Source organism: Larimichthys crocea, chromosome X (genome assembly GCF_000972845.2).
Source record: "Larimichthys crocea isolate SSNF chromosome X, L_crocea_2.0, whole genome shotgun sequence".
Taxonomy (NCBI): Eukaryota; Metazoa; Chordata; class Actinopteri; family Sciaenidae; genus Larimichthys; species Larimichthys crocea.
This window is the reverse complement of record NC_040020.1, coordinates 4523269-4549239: the sequence shown is the minus strand read 5'-3', so window position 1 is coordinate 4549239 and position 25971 is coordinate 4523269. Positions and strand designations below refer to the sequence as shown.

Below are 25971 nucleotides of genomic sequence, written 5' to 3'. Positions count from 1 at the left end.
ATTTTGATATTTTAGCTGGGACTCTCTCAAAAAACTCTTTCTGATTAGATAACGGTCCAAATCCTGTTTGTGTCCACTAAAAGGAAAAAAACTTGTGTCTACGTGGAAGTCTAAAAACTCCAGCTGTGCTGTTTTTTTTTAAAACAGATTTGATTCTACACAGTCTGAGAAAATGAAATCCTGGTAGATAAAACTCAGTTATACAAAGATGATTAAAAACTGTGTTATTTATCTTAATTCCTGAAAGGTGTGTAGTTTGTGGTGTTTCTTTACAGAGTTGCAGTATGCATGCAGTCACAGTTAGATCTTTGCAGATTGATTAGTTTATTGATCCAAGTGGGAAACTTGTTACAGTAGCCAAGTCACATAAATCGTGATGAAAAGGGAAGTAGTTAGGAAGTAAAATTCAATAAAATGAGAATGTATATTATACCATGCATTGAATATATGAACACTGTACAGTGATCAAACCCAGTAGTATACTGTACAGTAGTAGTTCAAGACAAGTATATACTATTATGCCTTGTATGGCAAGATGCTGGATTTTGCTTGTGCATATTAACATATAGTGATGTTATGATAACGTTATATTAAGGTTATGTGCTAATAAACACTCCATAGAGCAATAGAAGCTCTACAGAGAGTTTAAAAACTGCAAGAGAACAGCAGACAGTTATATTTTAGGAAATACGCCTGCTTACCTCCTTGCCAAAAGTTAGAAGAATGTTAGTACCTCTGTCATGTCTGTGCGGTAAACATGTAGACGGAGCCACGAGCCAATTTGACTAATTTAACATAAAGTTGCCAGGAAACCAGTGAGGAAAGGGCTGCTCCTTGCCAAGAAATAGTCTGGCACATAACGATGTTAAAACTTAGATTTTTGCACAGCTTAAACAAAGTAGATATAAGATGGTAATGATGAGTTTTAGAAGTTAAGTAAACAGCGTTGAACTAGCTGTTTCCTGCCTGATGCTACATATTTACCGTACAGACATGAGAGTGGTGTCAATCAAAGGAAATAAGCATTTTCTCAAAATGCCAAGCTATTCCTTGAACCCAGTAATAACCATTAGGTAGTTAATATGTTTTATTTTTGCGTGTTTGTGTATCAGACAGGTAAAGTGGACCCACACCACCCCAGGGTATCGGGCCACAGAGGCAACGTGTTAGACGTCAAGTGGAATCCATTCAACGACTACTGCATCGCCTCCTGCTCCGAGGACACGACGGTCTGTACGCAGCGAGTACATTTTCAAAATGGTTCCACCGATGTGTTATCAATTCCCCCTGGTATATGAGCATGTAGCGGCAGGGAGATAATTTTATTGCCTTTGACGTTCAGCCTTCAAGAAGAACAAGAAGTCATTCCACACATTCCTCAGCTCTGACATATCTGAGAGGCTAAAAACACATCTCTGTAAAAATAGTCTTAAGGAGGCAAAACCTGTTGACTCGTCCTTTCTCTTTCTCCTTTTCTGTGTACAAAGTGTGTCCTGGGGCTGTGTGACTTTGTTTCATAGATTTAGAGATGTCTGTTTTTGTGTGTGTTTTTGTTAATTTGGTGTGTGTCCACAGGTGAAAGTGTGGGAAATCCCTCCACATGGCGTTCTGAAGAACATTACAGTACCATGGAAAGAGCTCCAGGGTCACAGCCGCAGAGTGGGCCTCATTGAGTGGCACCCGACTGCTAAGAACATCCTCTTCAGTACGGCCTACGACTACCAGGTAACACAACATATGCACACTGACCTTAACACAGCCGCAAAGAAACTACAGAGCTGAGGACTTACTGTGAGATATACTGTAAGTGATTATGTATTACAATGCAGCCAAACAGGTCACAGCTGTCTGTAAAAGCCTTGTTCTTATTAACAAATCATGATAAAGGTCACTCAAGAATTTTCTGCAACGCTCTGATTGTTGCTGCTTTGGCCTTTTCGCATGCGAGTGTGCAACACCATGTAACGCCTCTGAGGAAAGATTGAAAGTGCCGTCTGTTTGCATGATGCATTGCATCCCCCTCTCTTTATGACAGAAGTGCTTTCGCCACACCTTTGAGTGTGCAAACAGTTATAAACATGTTCGCCTTCAGACGTGATCAGACACATTCATAACAGCTATTTTGCTTCAAGCATATCCTGTTTTTAATATCGAGAGCGGAGTGAAGTCGAGTCAGAACGAAAGAAGAAACTGGAACCACTTTTAGATCTGATATAAAAACATATGTTGCACACAACAATAGTGGAATTTTATTTATTTAGCAAGATTAAACTTATTGTCAGTCTAAAACTTTTATAATTAATAAATCAAACATCAGGTTGAAATTGGAATTGTGCATTTTAGCGTTTCCATTTTGCAATATCACTGTGGTAAATATGGACAGCTGTACACATGATTTTGCTAACAGCCAAACACCAAGCGAGATATCAATAGAAATGTTAAAACTGTCACTCCATTGATTGCTTAATGTGTGGTGTGTATTTCTGGGTGTGTGTGTGTGTCTTGACATCTGCAGGTGATGATCTGGAACCTGGACTGTCCCGAGCAGGTGATAAAGAACCCCGTGCGAACAATCAGCCACCACACGGACGTCGTCCTCTCCATGTCTTTCAACACAGATGGCAGCCTCTTCGCCACCACTTGCAAGGACAGGAAGGTCCGACTCATGGAGCCACGCTCAGGAAACATACTTCAGGTAACACTTTGTGTGTCTTTTTAAACATTTCTGTCTGTAAAACTGTGCTCTTATTTTGAAAGGCAGTTAAAATTCTGCAAGCCGGTATCACGTCTTTTATTTTTTCTGTTTTTTAGTTATAATATCTATGTATTATGTTTATTTTAGATATTAAAAATACAATTTGTAGCCTAAACACTGTACCTGGACCAATTATTGTTTTTAAAGTTAGTTTTATGGACTAATTATGCATTTTTTTCTTATAATTAACATTTTTTAAAATGTACTTTTTGCAAAAGAACCTAATTTATTTTAAACTGCAATAAAACAACGTCTCTTTCTGGTCTGAAAACACAACTTTTGGATATGTATTATCATAAAATCTGGCTTAAATCTGTTAAAATAATATGTATTAGCATCCCAGTTATTATTATATAAATGAGAGTTGCCTGCTCCTTCCCTCCCTCCCAGCCCAGGCACTCATCCAGCACCACACAGCCAAAACTGACACCTCTGGGCTGAGCATAACTTCACAGACCTCTGGGGTCACCCGCCAGTGATTCACACACTTTACATTCGTCTGCTTTCACTACCTTCATCTGCCAAACGCGTTCACGTGGACGTAAAGAGAAACATTACATCACAATGATCTAGTGTTCAGCTGTTAGTGTTAGCCTTATATCTTGTTATATGAGTTTTACAAGTCTAATATTGTACATGCCAAATGTTTAGTATGCTTTGACTGATGTATGTTGTGTCGTGTGTTCACAGGAAGCCAACTGCAAGACGCACAAAGCCGGCAAGGTGCTGATCCTGGGTAACCTGAAGATGCTCCTCACAACAGGCACTTCACGTTGGAATGATCGACAGATGGCTCTGTGGGATCTGGTGAGAGCAACAGCTGACAGCACTACAAGTGTTTTGTGCTAAAGTAATCTCCCCTCAAAGGCCTACTTACTCGCTTTTTTCTGTGCTGTATTAATCACCGAATGGAGCCGGATCAGGTGTCGGTACGCGGACGTCCGGTTCATATGATGACGTATATGGTCACTTGTTATCAGGTGACTGAAGTGTGACACTTTTAGGTCACGTGATGACACTTGAACCGGCTCCATTCAGTGATGAAGACCATGAGATCACTTTGAAAAAGGTAGAAAGTGGGCCTTTGAGTTTGGATCGTTTTGTGCTGTTCCCATGAAGAAGTTGTGTTACTTTATTTCCTTCCTTAAGTTCAGTTCAGTAAGTTCAACTTTATTGTCAGACTCGGAGTCCATTAAAAACACACACAACACAGACAGTGTTTCAAACAAACACTGATGTTCTCTACTCTCTTGTGCTTTTAAACATATTGTAAATTTAAATTGTTGACATATGTGATGTGAGGTCAATACACACAAAATTTACATTTATTAGTTACTGAATTTGTTTCCCGTCCTCTTTATTTATGAAGGTTTATTCACTTTTCCCCACGACAAATAAGCACGACTTCAACTAACAATTATTTTCACTCATCTGCGAGTTGTTTTCCGAATTTATCTGTTAACCATTATCAATAAAATGTCAGATAATACGAAAAAATACCCATTGTACCACAGCTGAAAGGGATGTTCAGTTTTCTATTCAGATATGTCAACGAAGAGCAGCAAGTCCTCACAACCGAGAAACTGCAACCAGTAAATGAAAGAGCGTTTAATTGATTATGATCGATTTAAAGCAAAGCAGGGACTGACACAGGTTTATATACAAGATTAAAGAGTTGGAACAGTGACAGGAACAGATAAGGATAGAAAGAAAGATAGAAAACACCTGTATGAAGTAATTTTATTCAACCCCAAAGGACAGAAAGAGCACAGATGGATGTTAGACGACCAGAACCTGAAGTGAAAGTCTCTACAGTTATGGATGTGTAAGATTTAGGGGGCTCTGTTTGCATAATATAGCTGAGGTGGAATATAAAATGACAATATTCATTAATGAATAATCACCTGAAAATGAGAATATTTGCATGTCTCGCAGCCTTATAGTTTCTCTTTCATGCTAAGAAGGAGAGGGTGAAGCAAAGAGGCATGCAATAAGCAAATACATCACTTGATACCATCCTACACACTGTTCCTTTAACTAGAGAAAGTTATTGTGGTTATTTTATTAAGTTTAACAAAAAATAATAATATACAGGATTTGCCTTGACTACAGAGGCCCATGTAAACAATCAACATAGGAAGCAAACGAAGTCAGCAGCAACAAAAATGAAGCAGTGTCACAATAATAGAGAATTCATAATAATAATAAAAAAGTATGTGGAGCTTATTATCTTATCAGGAGAGGTCTTGGTGGCCTTGTAAAAACAGGAGAACACCGCTGAGTACTGAAATAAATATAGAAAGGTAAGATACAGATTGAGTGAGGGAGGAAAGTTGAATATTTTGGACACGATAAACGATGTGAAAATAAGTTGAACAACTCATTGGTTCATCAGTCTTTGCTCCAGGCGATCTCATGTGTGAATCCCACAGTAAAACAAAAATAAAAGCACAAAAGCTCTTCACATCCTGACAGTCTGAGCTGCTCCTCCTCTCTCACACACAACTCTGCCATCTAGTGGACAGATCGATGGACAAACACTCACCACACATGAAGAACCCACTGTGTTAAAATAGATCCAGTTCTCGATCCTCCGATCAATCACACCTGTTAGTCTGTAATAACAGTCGGTGTGGCAGGCCGGTGTGTTTTGACATGAGAGAGTGTATTGTGTGTGGAAGATTATGGCCGGATTAGGGATCGAGCACTCAATGATTTTTAATACAGCTCTGCAGAGTGATTTTTACTAATGCTTAAATGTTTGCTTCCGATCTTCTGTGTGTGTCTGCAGGACGATCTGTCTGTGCCTTTGTTACAAGAAAACCTGGACGGTTCTTCAGGAGTCATTTTTCCTTTCTACGACCCTGACACACACATGCTCTACGTTGCTGGAAAGGTAAATCTCTAAAAGCAACTAATCCTTACATTAACACAACCTACATGTGGTATTATTGTTACAAATACTTCTGTTGTCTCCGTCAGGGTGATGGAAATATGAGGTATTATGAGATCAGCTCAGAAAAACCATACATACACTACCTAGCAGACTACCGCTCGCTCCTACCTCAGAAAGGATTCGGTAAGAAAACACACACAAACACACCCAACACATTGGTACTATATGCATATGCACATACGTTGTACATTTCCTCACTTAAATGTGTATAATACGTGGCAGTTGATCACTCTATAGAAACTCTGCCTGCCTTCTGGCGGTGCTGACTCTCTTGCACCTGTAAGCAAAGCTGCTGTGCAAATAAGCCTGCAATATTTGAATAGCCAAACCAGCTGATGAAAGCAAAGTTGTAGATCACGTGAAGTGACACTCGGCATGAGCTGAACCCTGCAGACTAACACACATGTTGAAGATTTTCAAAAGTCAAGACAAGGACAGTGTGTGAATGAACTGAAAAGCGAAAAACACAAATGCTGGAAACTAGCATTATGTAGTCCTCCCTCAAACTGTTAATGCTATAAAAAGGTACATCAGCATGTGATATAAGTATTTATAGATTAGACTCTTAAACCTTGACTGGTTACAATGAAGAATGATTTTAAAACTGAGATCGGGGTGCGTCGGTTTCTTTGAGTTATCGAGGAACCTCCTTTGTGGTCTTGTATATAGAGCATTTTATTTTGAAACTTTAAAAAATATTGTCTCTTATATCTTTAAGGTCCAGCAGTGCAAAAAATATAACAAAGCCTCCAGTCATTTTGTATCTAAATTCAATGCAAGGCTCTAATGATCTAAAATAGCACATTTACTTGAATATAGGCCGGTCAAAAACCCTTTTTACTGCTCATGAATCTGTGCTCAGGGTGGCTTTTGTTCTGCATTGGCACCTAATCATTTCTTTACTATATGAACATACTGTGTATGTGCTTGTTAAAGGACTTTTATAGTTTTATTATAGTCCTACTTGTCAAACCGTGATGAGGTTACAGTACATCTACAGCTTTGTCTTGTCTTGATTTTCTCTTACATTTCTACCTCATCTTCATCAGTCAGCACTCCATTAGTGCAAGTACAACAGAAGATATTTTATGTATAGCATGTATAAGGTGTGCTTCCTGTGTAAAACTGTCTTGGTGTGTGTGACTTCCTTCAGGTGTGATGCCAAAGAGAGGTCTGGATGTGAGCTCCTGCGAGGTGTTCAGGTTCTACAAACTGGTGACAATCAAGAGCTTAATTGAGCCTCTTTCCATGATCGTACCCCGCAGGGTGAGAGTCGACTTACACCAACCTCAAACACCAGCAGATATAAAAGAATGCATCTAGTTTCATCTCATGTAATTTGTGTCTGTACCTCCATATGAATATACTGTGTGTGTGTCTGTGTGTTTCCAGTCGGAGTCATACCAAGAAGACATCTATCCAATGACGGCTGGTAACAAACCTGCTTTGACTGCAGAGGAGTGGCTCAGCGGCATTGATAAAGGTCAGAATTAATGTGTGTGTGTGACATTTGTATATGTTGGTGAGGTGCTCCGGGATTTGCAGGTCTTCTCTTACTGATTATTGTGAAAGGCTGGTGGTGAACTGCTCCACGCTAAAACACAATCAGGGTTCAAAGTAGAGTAGAGTGACACCGGTAAAATCAATACCACAATGTTGTCACAATGTCATGTAGCATAAACATATTGATGTTAAATACGTCGAATTGTTTACTCTTGACAAAAGTGACTCCCTATCTTTCGCCGTTACCAGGGTAGCGAGAAACTTCTCTGACCACGTTGCCCGGTCATACTGCTTCGCACTTAACAACATGTAAAAAAATGAACATACTACCCAACTCCTGACACAGGCTGTGGTCATCTCGCTACTCGATTACTGTAACGCCCTCCTGACAAGCCTCGCAGACTGCACAGTGAGACCCTTAAGATGATCCACAACGCGGCGGTGTGCCTGGTCTTCAATCAACCCAAAAGGTCACGTTACCCTGCAGCTCAGCAAGCTCCACCGGCTACTTGCAGCCGCCTGCATTAAATTAAAACCGCTAATGTTTGCCTACAAACTAGTCTCTGGTTCTGCACCCAGTTACTTGAATACCCTTATACAGGCATGTGTTATTTCCTGACCGTTGCGCTCCTCCACTGAGCAATGCCCGGCTCTGCCACCGTACGCTCAGGGTGATCCAAACTTTTCCCGTTGGTGGAACCTCCTACCAGTTCCTACAAGATCAGGGGCGTCCCTCTGTACCCTCAACAAACGTCTGAAGACGCAGCTCTTCAGAGAGAAGTAGCAGTACATGTACTACCAACAACAGGACATGTTAAATCTATCCGCCTCTACAACTGTCCCTTTACTCTATGCGACTTATTGCTGCACTAACATGTCCTTGTCACCCTGTACCATGATTGTTTCCCTTGTTTCTAAGTCGCTTTGGATAAAATATAAATACAAGAAGATTATTTTGCCCTTTTATAAGTACCTGGTCATGGTGTTTTATATCCTGTCAGGTAGTTTAATTTATAACTTTTGTCATCTAGGCCCACTGCTCATGTCTCTGAAGCCTGGAAGTCAAGTAGAAGAGTCGTATTCAGAGATGACCAAAGGGATGGGAAACTCGCTGGACAGCCGCAGGTCTCAGAACAGACCGGGCATGCTGCAGCTGGCGTACATTCAGGGTCAACTGGGAACCAAAGACGGCAACGAGGACGGCAGCCTTAGAGCAGACGACAGGAGTCGGACACCCTTCAGCAACGGAGAAGAGCTCGCACTTTGCTCTCCCCCTATGACGGAGAACGAGGTACTGAATGATTTGAGTTTATATCCCGGTTTTAGATATGCAGATTATTTTCACAATCCAGTCAATTATACATTAACACACTACGATTAAATCGATCTTTGTGGTTTACACGCCGACAGAATAATTCGATTTGAATGTGGACTAAATTTCTGTATCATTATCGCACTAACCCTGAAAACGATACTCAGTTCATAAAAAAGTGTTTTCATTTGTGTAACCACAACATTTAAATAAAGAAAATTGATTCTTCTTTATATATTTTTGAGTCCTGTCAGGCTGCATACAGACAATTTTCTTTAATCTGAATGTTAAGGGCACATTCAGACAGAACAAGAATGTGTCCTATGGTTTAAGAAAGTGAGCGATGGTTGAGAGACAGAGGGAGTGCCAGCTTCGATAAAGCCGGTTAGTCAGTGAAATAAAAAGTTATTTCCTGATTGTTTCACAGCGGTTACATTCAGCACAAATAATGCAGAGTCTATGTGGACTGAGAGGCAAAAAAGCCAATACTTACCCACTGTTTTTTGTTATTATTAATTATTGTCAATAACATCAACTCATAGCTTCTCCGATCCTGATTATGGCAGCCGGGCACTTAGAGGAAACTGTTTCAGGAGATTTAAGTGACTAAATTCAAACTGAAAAGTATTAAAAATGATACACTAATATGTGTTCATGTGTTCGTCCACAGCTTCGTCTGAAGTTCCACAAGCAGCAGGAGGAGATCCGACGGCTGAGGGAGCTCCTCAACCAGAGGGACGTGCGCGTCAAACAGCTGGAGCTCGAGATTAAAAACATCAAAAACTCCCAGAGTCCGAGCTCACTTTAAGACTTACCCGACCTGCAGAGTCACCGCCTCGTGGGAACACATGCATTACTGTACAAACCCCATTTTTAAATCGCCACACTCTTCTTAGGGTCCGCTTTTATCTTTTAATGAGCCCCCCATCACCTCCACCTCCACCTCCACCCAACACTCACTGCACAGGGGTAATTTGAAACTTTTTTTTCTCTGAATCTATCAGTCTGTCACGAGGTGCACATATTCTTTGTTCATGTAAATACACTCAAACACTGAGTCTTACCCAGCTGTAACATGTTTTAAAACTCTTTGCACCTATCGAACGTTACCATAATTCTTTTGTACGCTTCACAGCTATGCAAGTTTATTGTAATTTTTACCTTTTTTTTTATCATTCTCTTTGTAGCAGAGAGATAAAAGGATGTTTGCGCCTGTCACGACTGAATGATGTGGTTGTCTGTGTGTTGTCTGAACGTTGTTGCAGGGTAGGCACAGACATCCTGTGTGATTGTACGATAACGTTGGATTTACTTTCTATGCTTGGTGATTGTTTTTGGTTTCTTTTCCCCCCCAATATTTAAACTACTGTAAGTGGAGATGTGGTGTTTTAATGTATGCGTGCTTGAATGAGAATGATCTAATGAATGACAAAAAATGACAACCCCCCCGCTGTGTTCATGCGATCCATTGAGCTGCATTTTTGTTTTTATTTTTTTGAATGACTGGAAAATTGGCAACAGATATCGTGTACGCCAATTCTGTAACTGATGCCATGTAGCAGCTTTGATCTTAATTTTTATATTTATTTTTTACAGTCAAAGAAAATACCATTTAATCAAGTACTTGAATTCGTAATTGTAATTTTTTTTTGGGGGGGGATACAGCACGCAAACTGTTTTGAAAATGGACGTCATGACGTGGAGTCACTGTGAAGAAACTATTAAAAAGCCATTGTAGAGCCGCAGTCCTGTTCCACCTCTGGGTCAGCTTGTGATCCACTAGATTTAAAGCTTGAATATACATCGACCGGCCACTTTATTAGGTACACTTGAACGATCCAGTGCGATACAATATGACAAATCTAACATGAATTGTACTTTTACAAAGCTTATAATGTTTCAGTTTCTGTTGATGTTGTCGGCAGTTTTAAACTGGACTGCATTATATTGAGTGGCCACTATACATACATTAGTATGGAAGCTTATTGCTTATAATTTATATTGTTAAAATGTGAAAGGTTTCATGTTGTAACGTGATAAGTTGGTCTCAGGTGGAGGGGGGTTGAAGAGGACCCATGCAGTCTTTGGTGTCCCTCCAGCTGATCAATGAGAAAGAATGCTAGCTCCAGCAGGTCCGACTGTTTTTTATTCCTCCTGTACAGCCCTATTCATTTTAAAATCCTCTTTAATGTATGCATACTTATCACAGTATCATCCGCTGTGCACAGTGACAACAGAATCTCGCCATGCCTCAACCCCAGCATGAAATACAACTTTAATCAAGTCATGTAAATGAGCCATATTCCTCACTATCTGCACTCCGCACACCTTTCCTCATTCAAACATACAAACCTATCACGCTTTGTGAAAAAAATCACGTTATAACAATAAATGATCATGTTTTAATGAGATGAATATGATGAATATTTGATATCATAACGTGATACTGATATTTTTTATGTTTCGGGTGTGGCAGCAATCCACTTCCATACATTAGAAACACCTTTCAGTATAATGCAGCACCTACTGCAGTAGCTGTTGTATTGGATCACATAAGTCTGTACAGGTCTACCTAATGAAGTGGCCGGTCCTTGTATTTCTCTTTTCTGTCTCTTTGTAACATGATATTGGAGTTTCTGCTTGTATTTTAAGCTGAAGGGTCATCTGCTCCTGTCGTGGATAGTAAAATTTGAGCACCTCATAGCTCTGATGTGAGATAGTGAGAGGTAGAAAGGAGATATTGTGAGATTTGTCTGCTGTCAGAGATTTTCCCACAATATTTTATATCATCACTGTCAGCTGTATTAGGGAGGGATATCACATTTATTGATGTGTCATTATTTAATTAACTGGATTATAGAAAAACAGACTGGTTGATATTCGTTAATTATAGAGTTTTTCATTATAAGTGTAACAGATTTTCCAGTAAATGTAATATATAAGATAATATTCATTTCTGACAGTGGCTGGTGAAGTGTTAAGTATTGTATTGTTTACTACATTTCCCTGACACCTTTCGTTACTTTTGCATTGTCACAACACGAACAAGAAAACAAGCTGTTTTCCCGAGCTCATGAAGAGTCAAGAAATTTGGTTCTCTCAGGACAGCAACACTAAACTATACAAGACAAGATAATGATCCCAGACTGGGTAAATTCAGTTGTCACAGCAGCTTGTATACACAAGGTGGATAAGAACTGATTCATAAATAAGAAATCTCTAGAAGAAAGTCATGAAGTCATGCTGGTGTTAAAGAGTCTGACAGCTGTTGGAATGAAGGACCCGTGGTAGATCTCCTTCTTACATGGTGGGATTATCAGTCTGTTGCTGAAGCAGCTGTTTAAAGCCTCCACAGTTTCATGCAGGAGGTGAGAGGAGTTGTTCATGATGCAGTGTTTGAATCCCGGCTGGGGCTGTGTGGAGATTGGAGGGCTCTATGCACAGAATATAGCAGGAATAGAATTTAATGTGAATGTCTACAATCACCGGAAAATAAGAATTGTTTTATTTCATGAGCTTCGATTGAGCTTTTTATCTACAGGAGGGAGCAGGTCCTCCTCCATGGAGGCCACCATGTTTCTACAGTAGCCCAGAACAGACAAACTAGCTCTAGAAAAGCCTTTTTGCATATATAATTTTACACCACCTTGGAAGGTGTGTGAGGCAAACGCATTCAGTTGATTGCAGTCACCAACTACACCACTAGATGCCACTAAATCCTACACACTGGACCTTTAAGTGGCGAATCTAAATTGTCTGTAGGTGTCCCATGTGTCTTTTCCGTGATGAAGATGGCGACTTCATTCAGGGTGTACCTTGCCTCTCTCCCAGCTCCGCCCTATCCTGGTAGGATTAAGATTCACAGAAAATGGATGGATGGATAGAAATTCCCAGTGAGACGAGGCTAGTGGAACAGAAGTGAACTCAGCAGGGTGTGACAGGGTACTTCTTAATGTTTTGTTTGTTTTTACATGCTTATCTATGATAATAACTATGAAATATACACATATTTATGCCGAACACTTGGTGAAGTCCATCTTAATGACATATAGCAATCTGTTTTCCCTCAGGGCCACAGTGCACCCAGACAGGTTTCACATATTTGTTGCTTTCAGACTCATTTGGGACAGTCAACTTTGACCTGTTTCTTTTCACCCAACAAACTTAAACAGCTTTCTGATTGGCATGTAAATATGCAATGGAAATAATGTAGTTGTTACCTAAGATAACCGGTCGGATATAGTACAAACTACCATGCATGCCTGTATTTACAGTATGTAGTCAGAGGCACAAGCACCGCGATGATTGTCTAGATTTGGCTTTCTAGGTTTTGGCCACTTGTCAAAGATGTAACACATGGAAACTGCCACACCAATCCGCACACATACAGACACACTGGCCTCAATACAATTGTGAACCTTTTGACCTCTGGTAGGACAGTTCTAGCACAGCTTCATTTTCTGGCTGACTTTTTTTGTCCAGGAGCAGCAATGCCCAGCCAACTCTAACCACCGCGGCTATTGGTTAGTCTCAACACATTCCCACAATGTGCTGCTGTTTTTACAGTCGGCCAGTCGACTTGCTCAAAGGCTGATTTTGACTGGTTTAGCTTGTTCACATCACAACGGTTTAAAGTGACTGTTGTTGGGTTGTACTTCCATTTTTTTTCTGTCTTAGAGCATTTAGTCAAATAGATTTTTCATCCTCATCCAAAGACATGATTTTATTTGTGTACTATTTCTGCCTCTCTGAAGTTGATGCAAATGAAAAAGGACTGTTTAAGCATCTGCCAAAATTGTGCATTGAAAGAACAATCATTGGTTCGCTTGGGAATTCAATGCTCGCAAAAAGATAAAAGCAGCTGCTGTTCTTTCAGCACTGTTTTATACTGGCTGAACAGTTAATAGCAGTATTCTCCTCTCACTTGCTTTACCGTCGCCCCATTTCACCACCTGTGAACCCACAGTGTTCACTATTAAATCAACAAAAAAGACATTATGATATATAACATCAGATCAATTATATATTTTAAATGGTGTACCTCTATTAATTTGACTTAACTGAATTTAATTGGATATTATTTTCATTAATTATAGACAATTCGTATCTAAAAAACCTGAAGCCACCTGTAATGGCAGTACAGTTGAACGTTGAAATTAGCTATAGAGACCAAAGCTGTTTTTTGTACCAGGCTGCACAAAAATGTTTATTTCTGCTGTGAAGTTGGACATTTTAACATGGGAGCTTATGGAGAATGACTTGTTCTGTATCCGGCCTCAAGTGGCTGTTCAAAGTACTGCAGTCTTCCACGCTGGCTTCACTTCACAGCCATGGAAGTTGCCACTTGGCTGTAACTAGTTAGGGAGGGTCTAACAAGAAAATATGTTATTGGTTGCATTATGGGAAATGTAGGAATGTAGCATTTTAGACCGTACTACAGACTAAAGTCAGGATATTTTGACCTCTCTTTCTCTCACCAGCTTCATTCAGTTGGAATACTAATTGCTGGAGTAACCCTTTAAATTGATGAATGAATTCAATATTTGTATGACAGTAATACAACAAAATAATGCCTTCACTGCCAGTTAGATCAACAAGTATCCACTCATACTTATTTGTGGATATTTGTGGTACCACCTTGTGTCAATCAGTGGCTTGCTTGTGCTTGTGCAGCTGCAAACAGAGTATAATGTCATACATTATTACAAATTACTAATAATAAGAAGTGTGGAGTGGAGAAGGGAAGTTGTTTCTTCATAAATCTTTAGAACAGTGGTGATTGCTTTGCTGTGGTGAAACTTGTAATAGACCATCATCATTCTGTTGCTCTGTTATGAATGTGGCCAATACCAGGATCTTAGAAAACAACAAGCCAAATGAGAACAACATCGGTCCATTCCAGAGACGTCTCGGTATTAAAGCATGCACATCTCTTTACTTTATACTGGAGCAATAATGTGGCTGCAGAGTCGACTGTAGCTTTCAGTGTCTGATTTAATAAACCGTTTCATTAAAGGGTTGTTGCTGGGTTCATATGAGCCTCACTGTGCCTGTATTTTAATGCTTTTATTGTGAATATAACAAATATTATAATGAGTCTCAGGGACAAGGACCACGCTTTGAACACTTGAAACTTGAGCACACCTTCAGTGTCCGTTCACTCCCCCTATGACTCAGTTTTCACATCCCATCCCGTCTCTCCTCCTCTCTCCTTTTTTTCTTCACTCTTTCATTCAAACACAAGAACCATAATATGTAAAGCAACAAAGAGACAATGAGAGTCTCACCTCCTTGCCAGTTCCTTTCTGTCTTCCCACCTCAAGCCGACACCGGTCGATCTCTGAACTCCATCAATCAACGACCCCGATGTCTCCTCTCATCCCAAACTCCTCTATCCCTCATCCCTTCATCCACCTACCCTTCATCTCTCAACCCTGATCCCTTCATCCCTTTATCTCTTGACCCTCATCCCTTCAGTCCCCAACCTTTATCCATTCATCCCTGGGCTTCATGCCTTCATCCCTTGACCCCCATCCCTTCATCCTTCGTCAATCATCCCTCAACCCTCATCCTTTCATCCCTTGACCCTCATCTCTCATGTCAACCCTCATCCCTTCATTGCACTAGCCTCATCTCCTCATCCTTCAACCTTCATCCCTCCATCCACCGACTCTCAACTCTTCAATCTTCAACCCTCATCCCTCCATCCTTTTATCCCTCAACCCTCATGCCTTCTACAGCACATCATCTCAGTTCATAAGTACATATATGTTAGTTGTCTGTTAAATGTGTTTAGTTTGTTTAGTAAAAACTGAAAAGGGTTTTGTTCCTTTCTTTAAATATTGTTTCTGAAACATTTAAAAAACGAAATATGAATCACACAAAACATAATTAAATATTTCTGGGAAGTCCCTTTGTCTCTTTTCTCTAACAGAATTGAATATTGTCCTGCCAAAAATAATAAATGGAAGTAAAATACATTTCAGTCAGTTGCACGAACAAATGAATAACACAGTTGACTATATTTCTGTTGCAAAAACAGCAGCCCTGCTTACAGCTCCTGTAACCCTCAGATAACTGTTAATTATTTGAGTTTTATTATTTAATAATTTTATAATTATATAAAAAAATGTATGTTTAATTATTAGAGTCCAGGAGGCTGCAACATGTGGACCGTCAACATTTTTCATGTGTACATGATCATCTAGCTTGTGTTTAAAATTCAAACATGAAGCCTGGAGACGATCAGCAGCCACAAACTCAAAAAAACAAATTATTGTTTCTCAAAAATACAGTAATAGAGTTCAGTTGCTATTTTTTGGCTTAATGTTAAAAATAAAGGCATTACAGACCAGCGGCATGACGTGCTACACATATTTTTTTCAGGTCTGTCTGAAAACAGTACTCACATGCTCATACGTGCATTCATTATTAAGTTACTGATCGCTGTAAACTACCTGAAATCACAAGGATAAGGCGGGATCAGTGATGACAACGATAGGGAAGAAATAAAACCCACATACCATATATATTTTTTGCTATATACAAAATTTATTTTCTTTTATTCTTGTAAAATCCTCCACTGTTTCCTCTTCTGCCCTATAAAAGTTATTCAAACGAAACAACCAGGAAAGATTCGACTGCTCACAGCTTATAATAGACATACGCAGCCTGTGACGAGGGGTCCCAAGTAGACATCGTTTTGTTGAAGGGTTTATCAAGCCCAAAAAAATAGCTGCTGTGCTCATATTTCCACTCCACAATGGCCATGAGATGCCTTCCTACTTAGTCCAATGTAAGAGATGAGGGACAAAGTCACCAGTTGTTGCCAAATCAAGTGGAAATCTTCCAAGAGAGATGTTTTTTATATGAAAAAGGCTTTGGAAGATACTTGATTTAATTATCTCAGACTGCTAAGGTGCCATCTTTCACATTGTTCTCAACAGCAAAGGGTCTCCTTGTGGAAAATATGGAGGAGTAATGATTACAGCAACCGCTACTTCCACATACAAATTGGCATGTGAGTTTTGTATCAAGATAAAAAAAACAACCCTATCTTATTTAAGACTAGACACAAAGGCTTTTTTGTGGACTGTATACAGTCGACATCAGTGCAGAGAACACGAGAGCTTAACTGCAGAGGTGGATGAGGAAAAATGGACCATACAGCCATCGTTTCATCCCTGTACGGTACGTTTGGGACACCAGAAAAGCGACGCAGGACGAGAGAAAAGCACAAAATGTTAACATTTTATTTACAAAGTTTTTTTTTTTTTTGTCATACAGAAAGTAAAAATGTAGCTACAACCTTGATTTGTGCAACAGGCGGCCACACTAAAAATCATGGCTCGCTGGTTGCACAGCTGCTATAGCAATAATTTTATTGGGAAAAATAAGGAACAGAAAAAAAAAAAAAAAAGACAAAAAATGAGAAATAATAAACCCAACAACAAAAAATAATTAATCCAACAAAATATTAAAAGCACAGACCCAAAACTAGATACCAGTCCCAAAGTCCTCACACGGGAATACATAAAGAGGGATTGACAGTGAAATTGTGGAATGCTGAGTGCTGGGCTGCCTGAGAACCTCGGGGCCGTGGGGTGGGTGAGGTGGAGGGTGTTGGGTGGCTCTCAGTTCCATGGGGACGGGGGCAGGAGGAGGCGAAGAGGAAAAAAAAAAAAAAAAAAAAAAGAAGGGGGGAGGGCAGCTCCACTTGGCCCACCCATCCGGTACAGTCTTGCCCCATAAAAAGAGCTCAGAGCTGGGGGGGGGGGAGGCAGGGCTGGGTAGGGCTGGGTGGGTTGGGTGTGGTGGTGGTGGGGTAGACGTGGATTACAAAGGCGGTGCGAGTTGTAGGAGGGTGGTGGACGTTCGGGTTTGTGGGAGAGGAAGGGTAACTCGGTAGGCTCTCAGTTTTGCTCTTAATCGTCGTCTTCGTCGTCGTCGTCGTCGTCCTCATCCTCTGGGTCTCGCTTTCTCTTCTCGCCTCTGCCGGCGTCTGCTTCTGGGGGCAAAGAGGAAATCCGTGTCAGGGGTGCCAAGACCACAAAACTTCAATCTTAGCAACACAGTGAATATAAAAAGGGAATATTTCGAAACAACAACAACCAGGCTCAGTCATGCAGGACTCACATTATACAGGATTTTTCTTTTACATATATAATACTGTTTGTGTCAGGAATACCTTGCCATAACAGATTTTTAACATTTATTGAATATAAACGACTTCATTGAACTTATTTTAACATTATCTACCTCCAGTGTGATCTCTGGGAGCGTGTGCAGTGTTTAAGAATGGTCACTATCATGTTTTGCTGTCCCCTACGCGTTATAATGTTACACGATTAGCAGCTCAAAATAAACAGTGTCAGATATGCATCTCCAGTATTGACATTTTTCAGGATTTAAACAGCCCTTCTCTCCTTCCACAGTTGTTTTAATCTTTCGATTGAAGTTCTTATATCATTTTTTACTTGTAACTAGTCAAGTATGATGTCTTATTTCAGTTGTATTATGAGTGGATTAATGGATACGACCCTGTGAACTTTGTGAACTCTCCTGCATAAAGCGTCCACTGTAAACAGAACCACCAGCAGGTGTCGTGTTTATGGAACGACCACGCAGTTGTTAATTATTTCGTTATCTGGACATAACGAAGCGTGTTTTCTCACGAGAACAGAGAGTTAATTTCATTTAATCACACCTGATTTCAGCCTTTAAGATCACCGTCATGACCAGAGAGGAGGGTTTATAAATGAACATTAAGTCGAGGCATGAATGTGTGATTTTGTTTCGATGCAGCACATTTTCGGATCTCGTATCTTTTAAATCGGTAGCTACACTTGTCAAGAAGTCATGTGTCTGCTGCGATAACACTCTGATGTCTGATAAACACGAGAGCAACAACCTTTTTTTTTTGTGATAATGAGTTGATTATCTCCAGATCACAACTAATTTCTCAAGATAAACACATTTTTATTCCAAGCATGGCCCTTCTTGGCTTCTGTACCTATTATTCCTGGTGTCAAGTTGTATTAGGCTTTATCAAATTGGCATCCGCAAACATACGTACATGTACATGTTTTACTCAGATCTGCAGCTCGTGTACATATAAACTGTTAAATCTGAAGATCTCTGTCCTCACTAGGCCATCCTACATTTCCATTAACAATAAAACTGCTTTGTGACTGCAGTTTAAGTACATTTTACTACTGACCTTTGTCCACACACGCCACAATTTAACATAAAAGGCAATAAGATACTGTGTGTAATCACTTTGCACTCTCCCTTTTAATACTTAGAGTACACAAAAAGGAAGATTTGAAGAATAAGATGAATTCATGCAACAATTACAGACTTAAATCTGAAGGAGTAACTTTTTTCAAACTAATGAAATGGTACATACCGTCATCATCATCATCATCATCCTCATCTTCTTCATCAACCTCGCCATCCTGGCCGAAATCTTCCTCCTTGGTGAACAGATATTTGCAGGTTAAAACAGAAATAATTCACCTGAACACTAAGACAAAGCTTTTGTTTGTTGGTTTACCTCATCTTCTCCGCTGACCTCATCATCGTCCTCTTCTCCTTCTACCTCCTCTTCGTCCTCCTCATCGTCGTCTTCCTCATCAAAGTCCTCCTCCTCTCCGTCCTCGTCTTCCTCCTCCTCTCCCTCTGCGATACAAACAACAACAACAAATCGGTCAGCTGCAAACTAAGCGAAGTCACGCTGTAACCAAAGTGAGATCATCACAGCAGAACTCCTCACCTTCATCTTCATCGTCATCTACTCCGTCTACCTCTCCGTCAGAGTCAGAGGCTTCCCTATCCTCCATGTCGTAACCATCCAGGTAGGTGAGCTGGGGCAGCAGTTTGAACACGCTCTCTCTGTAGTCATTCAGGTTTGTCACTTCACAGTTGAACAGGTCCAAACTCTTCAGGTTATCCAGCTTTTTCTGTGAAATAAGATGCAAGCGAAGTACTGTGATGAGAAACTGTTGCTTGAACAGCTGTCATGTCTTGAGTTAAGGATACTGCATGCCAGTGTGTGTATGTGGTGAATAAGGTTAGGTGATATTGCCTATAAAAAGATCAGTAGATCTGGTTATGCTTTTAAGATCTGTGGTTGTATTTAGACGCTATATGGAGGATTTCCCCTACAATCTGATGTACTACTTTAACACTTAATGTTCTGTATTACACAAAAAGACTTTTGTATTTGTTTATTTTGGTAATAAAGTTCAAATTTCTGATCTGATTTTCTTGAAAACACATTATTTTATTGCACCCTAACTAGAAGAATCCTGTGTGTAACTGGCTCAAATGTGTTCTGTTATTGGAAATTCATAAACACATGTGCTGCTGTTGAGTATAAACTGTAATCACGTTTACATTAATGCAGCAAGATTTTGTATAAATATTCAAACTGCTCTGTCAAATTAAAACACATTCTGCATTAGCATGAGATAAGCACAGTGTCTGCACTGACCTCAATGACATACACATTTTGTAAGCATGCTGATGGGTGTGTGTGTGCGTAGTGAGTGCATACCAATGGTTCCAATGTGCTGATGTCTTTCAATTTGTTGCCACTCAGGTTTAGATGTGTAAGGTTGGGTAGTTTCTCTGCTAAAACATCAAGGCCGCCACTGATTCTGTTGTCACTCAACTCCAGCTGAAAGATAAAAGAAAGAGGAAATGTGTGTGAGTGCAGCTGACACTTTCAACTAACAATTCAGATGTGTGAATGAGGGAAGTATGAAGGTTTTTACCTTTTTGAGTTTTCCTAGTTTAGGCAGGTTGGAGACTGAGATTAAGCCAACATTTATCAAACTGAGGAACTCCAGGTTGACAAACTCAGCTGTGAGGCCTTCGATTTTTCCTTCAACCGATCGACAATTGTCAAGGACAAGTTCTCGTACCTGAAATATGCAAAATCACATTAAAAAAACAACTTAAATCTCCACGTGTTTATGCATTTAATGTAACTATAATCACTACTGATTCATAATTATAATTAAGTCTAAAACTAAATTCATAATATTCTCAAACAAAAACAATAAGCTGATAAACAACACAACCAGAAAAGGTGTTTATTAGGGAGGGGGGATGTTGTTGTTGTTGCCTTTACTTCCTCAGATTTTAATTCATCCTCAGTACTTGTCTGTTTTAAAGGTTTATTGTTTTTTGTGTTTATTGTGTAGGTTATAGATATTTCTGTCTGTTTATTGTTTTGCCTTTTCTACTTTTTTCTAATTCTGTAGTGTATGCTACACTTTTTACACTTGTTACGCGGTGGGATGAATAAAGTAATAAAGTATAACTAATCTAATCTAATGTTATTCTCAAACAAAACAATAAGCTGATAAACAAAACAAGCAGAAAAGGTGTTTATTATGAGAGGGTGGGGGTGTTGTTGTTGTTGCCTTTACTTCCTCAGATTTTAATTTATCCTCAGTACTTGTATGTTTTGAAGGTTTTTTTTTGTGTTTATTGTGTAGGTTATAGATATTTCTGTCTGTTTATTGTTTTGCCTTTTCTACTTTTTTCTAATTCTGTAGTGTATGCTACACTTTTTGCACAAATTTCCCCATGGTGGGATAAATAAAGTAATAAAGTATATCTAATCTAATGTTATTCTCAAACAAAACAATAAGCTGATAAACAACACAACCAGAAAAGGTGTTTATTAGGAGAGGGTGGAGGTGTTGTTGTTGTTGCCTTTACTTTGTGTAAAAAAAAAAAAAAAAAGATTAAAAAATACATTTTTTTGTAGTTGCTGTAAAATATTAGAAAAACAAGTCTGAAGGCGGAGTTAGTTTGAGTCCGTTAAAAGCTAACACTGGTTGCGCAATTCAAAAAAAAAAAAAAAAAGTTGTTGTCAAACGTCAAAGCTCACTTCTCAAGTTAAAAAACACCAAAATGGACACCGTGTCTCTCGTCTAAAAAACACACTTTGAATCACTGAATTCAGCCGGTTGTAATGAATTGATTTGTCTTCTTCACAAATGAGGAGCAACAACAACAAAAAAAGAAACAGCAGCTTCCCCGCGGCCTGCTGATGCAGTCACTAATGACAAATGCAATGATTTTTGTGAGCTAGGTTGCTACAGGCTAGCCATTGCCCCTTTTAAACGCTGCCGTGCGGCAGAGGAGCAGCTACAGAGTCTGCCGCCATTAGCCAACCCAACAGCAACGGGAAGGATTGCGAATCCAACCGTTAGTAAAGACTTTCTCTTTTCTCTCTCTCGCTCAAACCGTTTTCATTTTGGTGGAATATTCTTTGTCGTGCGACCGATTATTGCCAAGTTTTGTTTCGCAAAAACAAAAAAGGGTGTTTTTACTGCATCGTTTTCACGTCGAAGTGGCGAAAGGAAATATATGAACGGAAATTTAGTCGAGGAAAAAAAAAAAAAAAAAAAAAAAAAACAAAGATGGAGACAGTTCCTTTCTCCCAGAGCTTCAAAGACGACAGAATGACAACATGGCGATCCCTGAGATACAGTATGCAGTTCTCTGAACACTTCCAACGGCTGAAAAAAGCGTTAAGACATAGTAATTGTCGCTTGTTTTCTGTTTTTTACACATTAACGAAGCTACAGTCGATGTTAAATCTAGTTTTATTCGGGGAAAACCGCCGACCGTCGTAGTTTTTTTTTTTTTGAGGAGGGGGGAGGCTGCCCACGCATCAAGCGCGGTGCACCGGATCTCCGTGTCATTCAAGCAAAGGCTCCGGTTTAATGAAGCCGTTGGTCCCGACAAATCGATCAGTTTTACTCGCTATACTTTTATATAAACCGGTTAGCTTTATAACAATAACACGAAGGTGAAGCTGTGTTGTTTGTTTTTTTTATTATGCGAGTTTAGATGTTGCCTTTTTTTGTGTAACAGCAGTGTAAAGCGAAAGAAGGAGGAGGAGGAGGGGGGGTAATATGGCGGGAACAAAAATACGAAGTTAGGTTGGCTGCTGTGTGAATCATCTGATCATCATTAAATAAGTGTGCAATGTTATTTTTTTTTAATAGAAAAAAGGGGGTGCAACGTGTTTGTTGGACAAAGTGTGCGGGGCTATATTTTTTTAAGGGGAATTAACCGCTGCACACTCCCTTTTTTTTCCCCTGTGTTAAACTTCCAACGAACATGGCTTTTGTTTTTAAAAAAAGAAACACACAAGGCGATATAGTTTGTTGCAAATATCAAACTGGGGGTCGGAGTTAACGGCGGGCTTAAACGTTTAAACGGTTAAAAAAAAAAAGGTATGGATGACTCGTGAATCAAGTGACTGTTTTTTTTGTTGTCGCTGCTGAATCTGGCCATTTGATATTAACGTTTAAAAAAAAAAAATACAAGATATATATGTATAAGTCGTGCTTGGCGATAGCCACGTTTAACGCCGCCAAACTGTATTTATTTTATTTATATTTTTGCACGTACGCCTTTTGGAGTTGTTTAAAAAAAACACATTTGTAAAATACATATATATATTAAAAAAAAAGCGCCCCTTTTTTTTTAGCAGTTATGCTAGCATCAAACATGGCTTCCAAGGTCTGTATAAAATATAGCAGTCTGTGAATGCCAAACGCGGCGCAGGAAGGGGGGAAAATCTCCTCATATAACCAGCGTTAAAAGAAGTTTAGCAAATGTGCCACAAACGGTGGAAGTCGAGCTTGAATCGTGTGTGTGTGCACCACTGACCAAAAGGAGGCTGCGAAACGGTTAAAGCACTGCAATAATGCCAAGCAAGAGCTGGAGGAATCGCCGTTTTCAAAGTAACGATTGAATATAGCTTTTTTTTTCTTCTCCCCTCTCGTCTCGTTGCCCCTATACGCCCAATCCAGAGCAGTATAAATGATTAAGCTTGTTGTTGTGCGACTGTTTTCCGCCCTATTATAAACGAGAAACATAATCTAAAAGCCCATGTGGTCACCATTACGTTAGCCACACAGGTCACTCGCAAAGCAGAAAAAGTAGCAAGCTTGGGCTAGCATAAGGGCTAGCCAGAAAACTAAAGGGTTGGTTTTTAAAAAAAAAAAAAAAAAAGCACGACTCACATCAGACGGTGTCCTGTTTCTTAGCTCCAAGTGGATCCTCTTTTTCATGTCCATCTTGCCCCTATGAAAGTTAAACTTTTCTCTCTTGGGTTTTGGTGGGATCTTCAGTCCAAAGGCAGAGATGCCCTAATGGAGGGAGAATATAGGACTGTATAATGAACTGAGCCAAACGCTAAGTTAGTCGGAGAGAGGAGAAACCATGGAGGGAAACGGGACTGAAACAAAATATATGTTCAACAGCGCCATCTGCGTCCAGAACCGCCCATCGCCTCCACAAAGGCATTGCAGTCACAAAACATGACGCTGCCCCGACACGGTGCTATGGTGCAATTTATTCCTGCAAGCGAACTACTGTACTATTTAACAAAAACATATATATATCTGTGTGTGTTTATACATGAAAGGAAAGCACAACACGTGTGCACAATGTGCCTTTTTAAATAAAAAACAATACAAAAAACAGCATTTCGATAAAGTAGGTCATATGGTGAACTTTGTTTATCAGCTTAACTTAATAAAGTTGCACAGCTTTAAAAACAATCCCCACCTTTGGACATATTTAATGTTATTGTTTTATATGATGTGACTCAAAACCTGTTGCCCCAACAAAGCAACAGCAAAAAAACAAAAAGAAAAACACACACCTCTTCCTTTTGTTGTTGTAAATTTGTATTTCTTGAATCAATAAAGTGCATAAATGGATAAATTGTGTTTGTGCTTTTTGCTTCGTAAAATGTTAAAGATTCTTTTTAACCGTTTTGGGACACACTGCCAGAAAGGAGGGGTGTGTTTGGTTTGCAGTAAAGAGAGCATTGTATATGCATATGTGGAGTAGGGCACCCCCACTAAACCCCACCCCCCTTTACTTCCTGAGCTGCCAGAGCCCTGAAGAAGAAGAAGTCTACTGAGCATGAATTGTTTTAAAAAATATATATATATCTAAATTAAAATGTAAAAATAAACAATTATATTCTTGTTTTTTTAAAGTCAAATTTATGTATTTATGTTAAAGTAGTAAAGAGTTAACACAGATGCACATACGCTCCAGAATATAATCCACAATTCTTGGCACATTATCTAAAATAGTCTATATTCCCCTTTGTGTGAGTCATATGCAAAGAATATATGCATATAAACTGTTATTAAATCAGTGTTTGGTAGTTGAAAAAGCACGCCAGAAGATGGCACTGTAATATCTGCTTTGGCATTCCTCAAACTTGAGTTTCATTGTGCAACAGTAGGGGTGTGTGTGTGTGTATGTGTGAGTGAATGACAGCCTTTTCTGCTCTTGGCTGTAACGGTAATGCTGATAATCGTCTGTCATTTAGAAAGGTACATTCTTGTGTTTGACTTCATCCAGCTGAAGAGTTCACGGTGTAACGCCCTGTGCTCTTTTAACAAGCTGTTTGAGGCAGTTTGAATGTGTGTGGGTCAGTTCATTCATCATAAGTCAGTGGATATGACACAGAAGGAGATGTTTGGTTTCGCATGGCCTTGCAAGATGCATATTTTCCACATTAACTTGCTCGCATTGTGCTACATGAACCAGACAGTAATTTAGACAGACATACAGCTCTCGTGCTATAATCTTAGGAAGTGTGTGTGAGCTGCTAGAAGTCTCCTTCAATACAGACATGAGTGAATTTAACCAAGAGACCCTCAACGTTTCCACTACAGTGCTGGAGGCAATTGGCAGTTGAGTGTTATTTACTCTGCTGGGCAGCTTCTTTCTCTGAGTGGCTCAAACACACACATCAGGGCTCAATGTGCTGTGAGAAGATTGAGAACACACCCCAACAGCGCAGCTCCTCCATCTGTGAGATAAGATGGGTATTGCCCCTACGCCAGTCGAAGACAGGATTTTTTTTTTTTCCTTTTGCTTCATCTAATGGCTTTTTAACACACCCAGAGTTCTTTATTACACATTACCTTTATTAGAAAAAAGACAGATTTATTATAGCTTGTGCATAAAGGCTTTGGAATATTTGATTATTTATATTGTATTCATTTCACTTTTTACTTGTTTGGTGCCACCTGTCATTATCAAGCAATTTAGACATTAAATAATCAGTCAGAATATATTTTTGCCATTGCTAAGCAACTGCAATATTTAGCATAGACATGCCTGCAATACAGAAGCATCCTTTTCATCTTCTAGTCTGCTCACTAGTTAAATTAAACATCAGTTCACACTGTTTTTGCTTTACTTTTGAGTCTAATAAGTATATATATATATATAGTTTCTCCTTGACCACATATACATATTTTATCCCTATCACACACTGCCCACACACAACTTGCTTCAGTCATGTCTCTCTCTCTCTCTCTCTCTCTCTCTCTGTCAGTAATGTGCCAACTCCTCCAGCTTTACAAATATGATAAGACCAGA

General features: G+C 39.5%; 2 protein-coding genes across 5 annotated transcripts in view; one reads left to right on the top strand and one right to left on the bottom strand.

The window, feature by feature from the left end:
* Positions 1 to 10271, top strand: part of coro2aa (coronin 2Aa) — a 41217-nt gene extending 30946 nt beyond the window's left edge. For all 3 annotated transcript variants that reach the window (XM_027283176.1, XM_010753968.3, XM_010753970.3), the window contains 10 exons: positions 1113 to 1229; positions 1576 to 1725; positions 2516 to 2695; positions 3446 to 3562; positions 5547 to 5651; positions 5738 to 5834; positions 6865 to 6977; positions 7104 to 7194; positions 8246 to 8505; positions 9197 to 10271. In XM_027283176.1, the coding sequence (XP_027138977.1) occupies positions 1113 to 1229; positions 1576 to 1725; positions 2516 to 2695; positions 3446 to 3562; positions 5547 to 5651; positions 5738 to 5834; positions 6865 to 6977; positions 7104 to 7194; positions 8246 to 8505; positions 9197 to 9334 (1368 nt within the window). In that variant the 3' untranslated portion in view covers positions 9335 to 10271. The remainder of the gene's footprint in view (positions 1 to 1112; positions 1230 to 1575; positions 1726 to 2515; positions 2696 to 3445; positions 3563 to 5546; positions 5652 to 5737; positions 5835 to 6864; positions 6978 to 7103; positions 7195 to 8245; positions 8506 to 9196) is intronic.
* Positions 10272 to 17275: 7004 nt separating this feature from the next.
* On the bottom strand, positions 17276 to 24196 carry anp32b (acidic (leucine-rich) nuclear phosphoprotein 32 family, member B). 2 transcript variants are annotated; one of them, XM_019256071.2, is made up of 7 exons: positions 23583 to 24196; positions 20304 to 20453; positions 20084 to 20206; positions 19301 to 19487; positions 19082 to 19206; positions 18935 to 19001; positions 17276 to 17530 (listed from the first exon to the last, which is right to left on the bottom strand). In XM_019256071.2, exons 1-7 carry the CDS (start codon positions 23634 to 23636, stop codon positions 17451 to 17453), a joined length of 786 nt encoding a protein of 261 aa, XP_019111616.1. In that variant the 5' UTR covers positions 23637 to 24196; the 3' UTR covers positions 17276 to 17450. The 2 variants fall into 2 exon arrangements, with proteins under 2 accessions (XP_019111616.1, XP_019111615.1); XM_019256070.2 differs by having other exon boundaries at positions 17276 to 17533; positions 23583 to 24192.
* Between the last annotated feature and the right edge of the window lie 1775 nt (positions 24197 to 25971).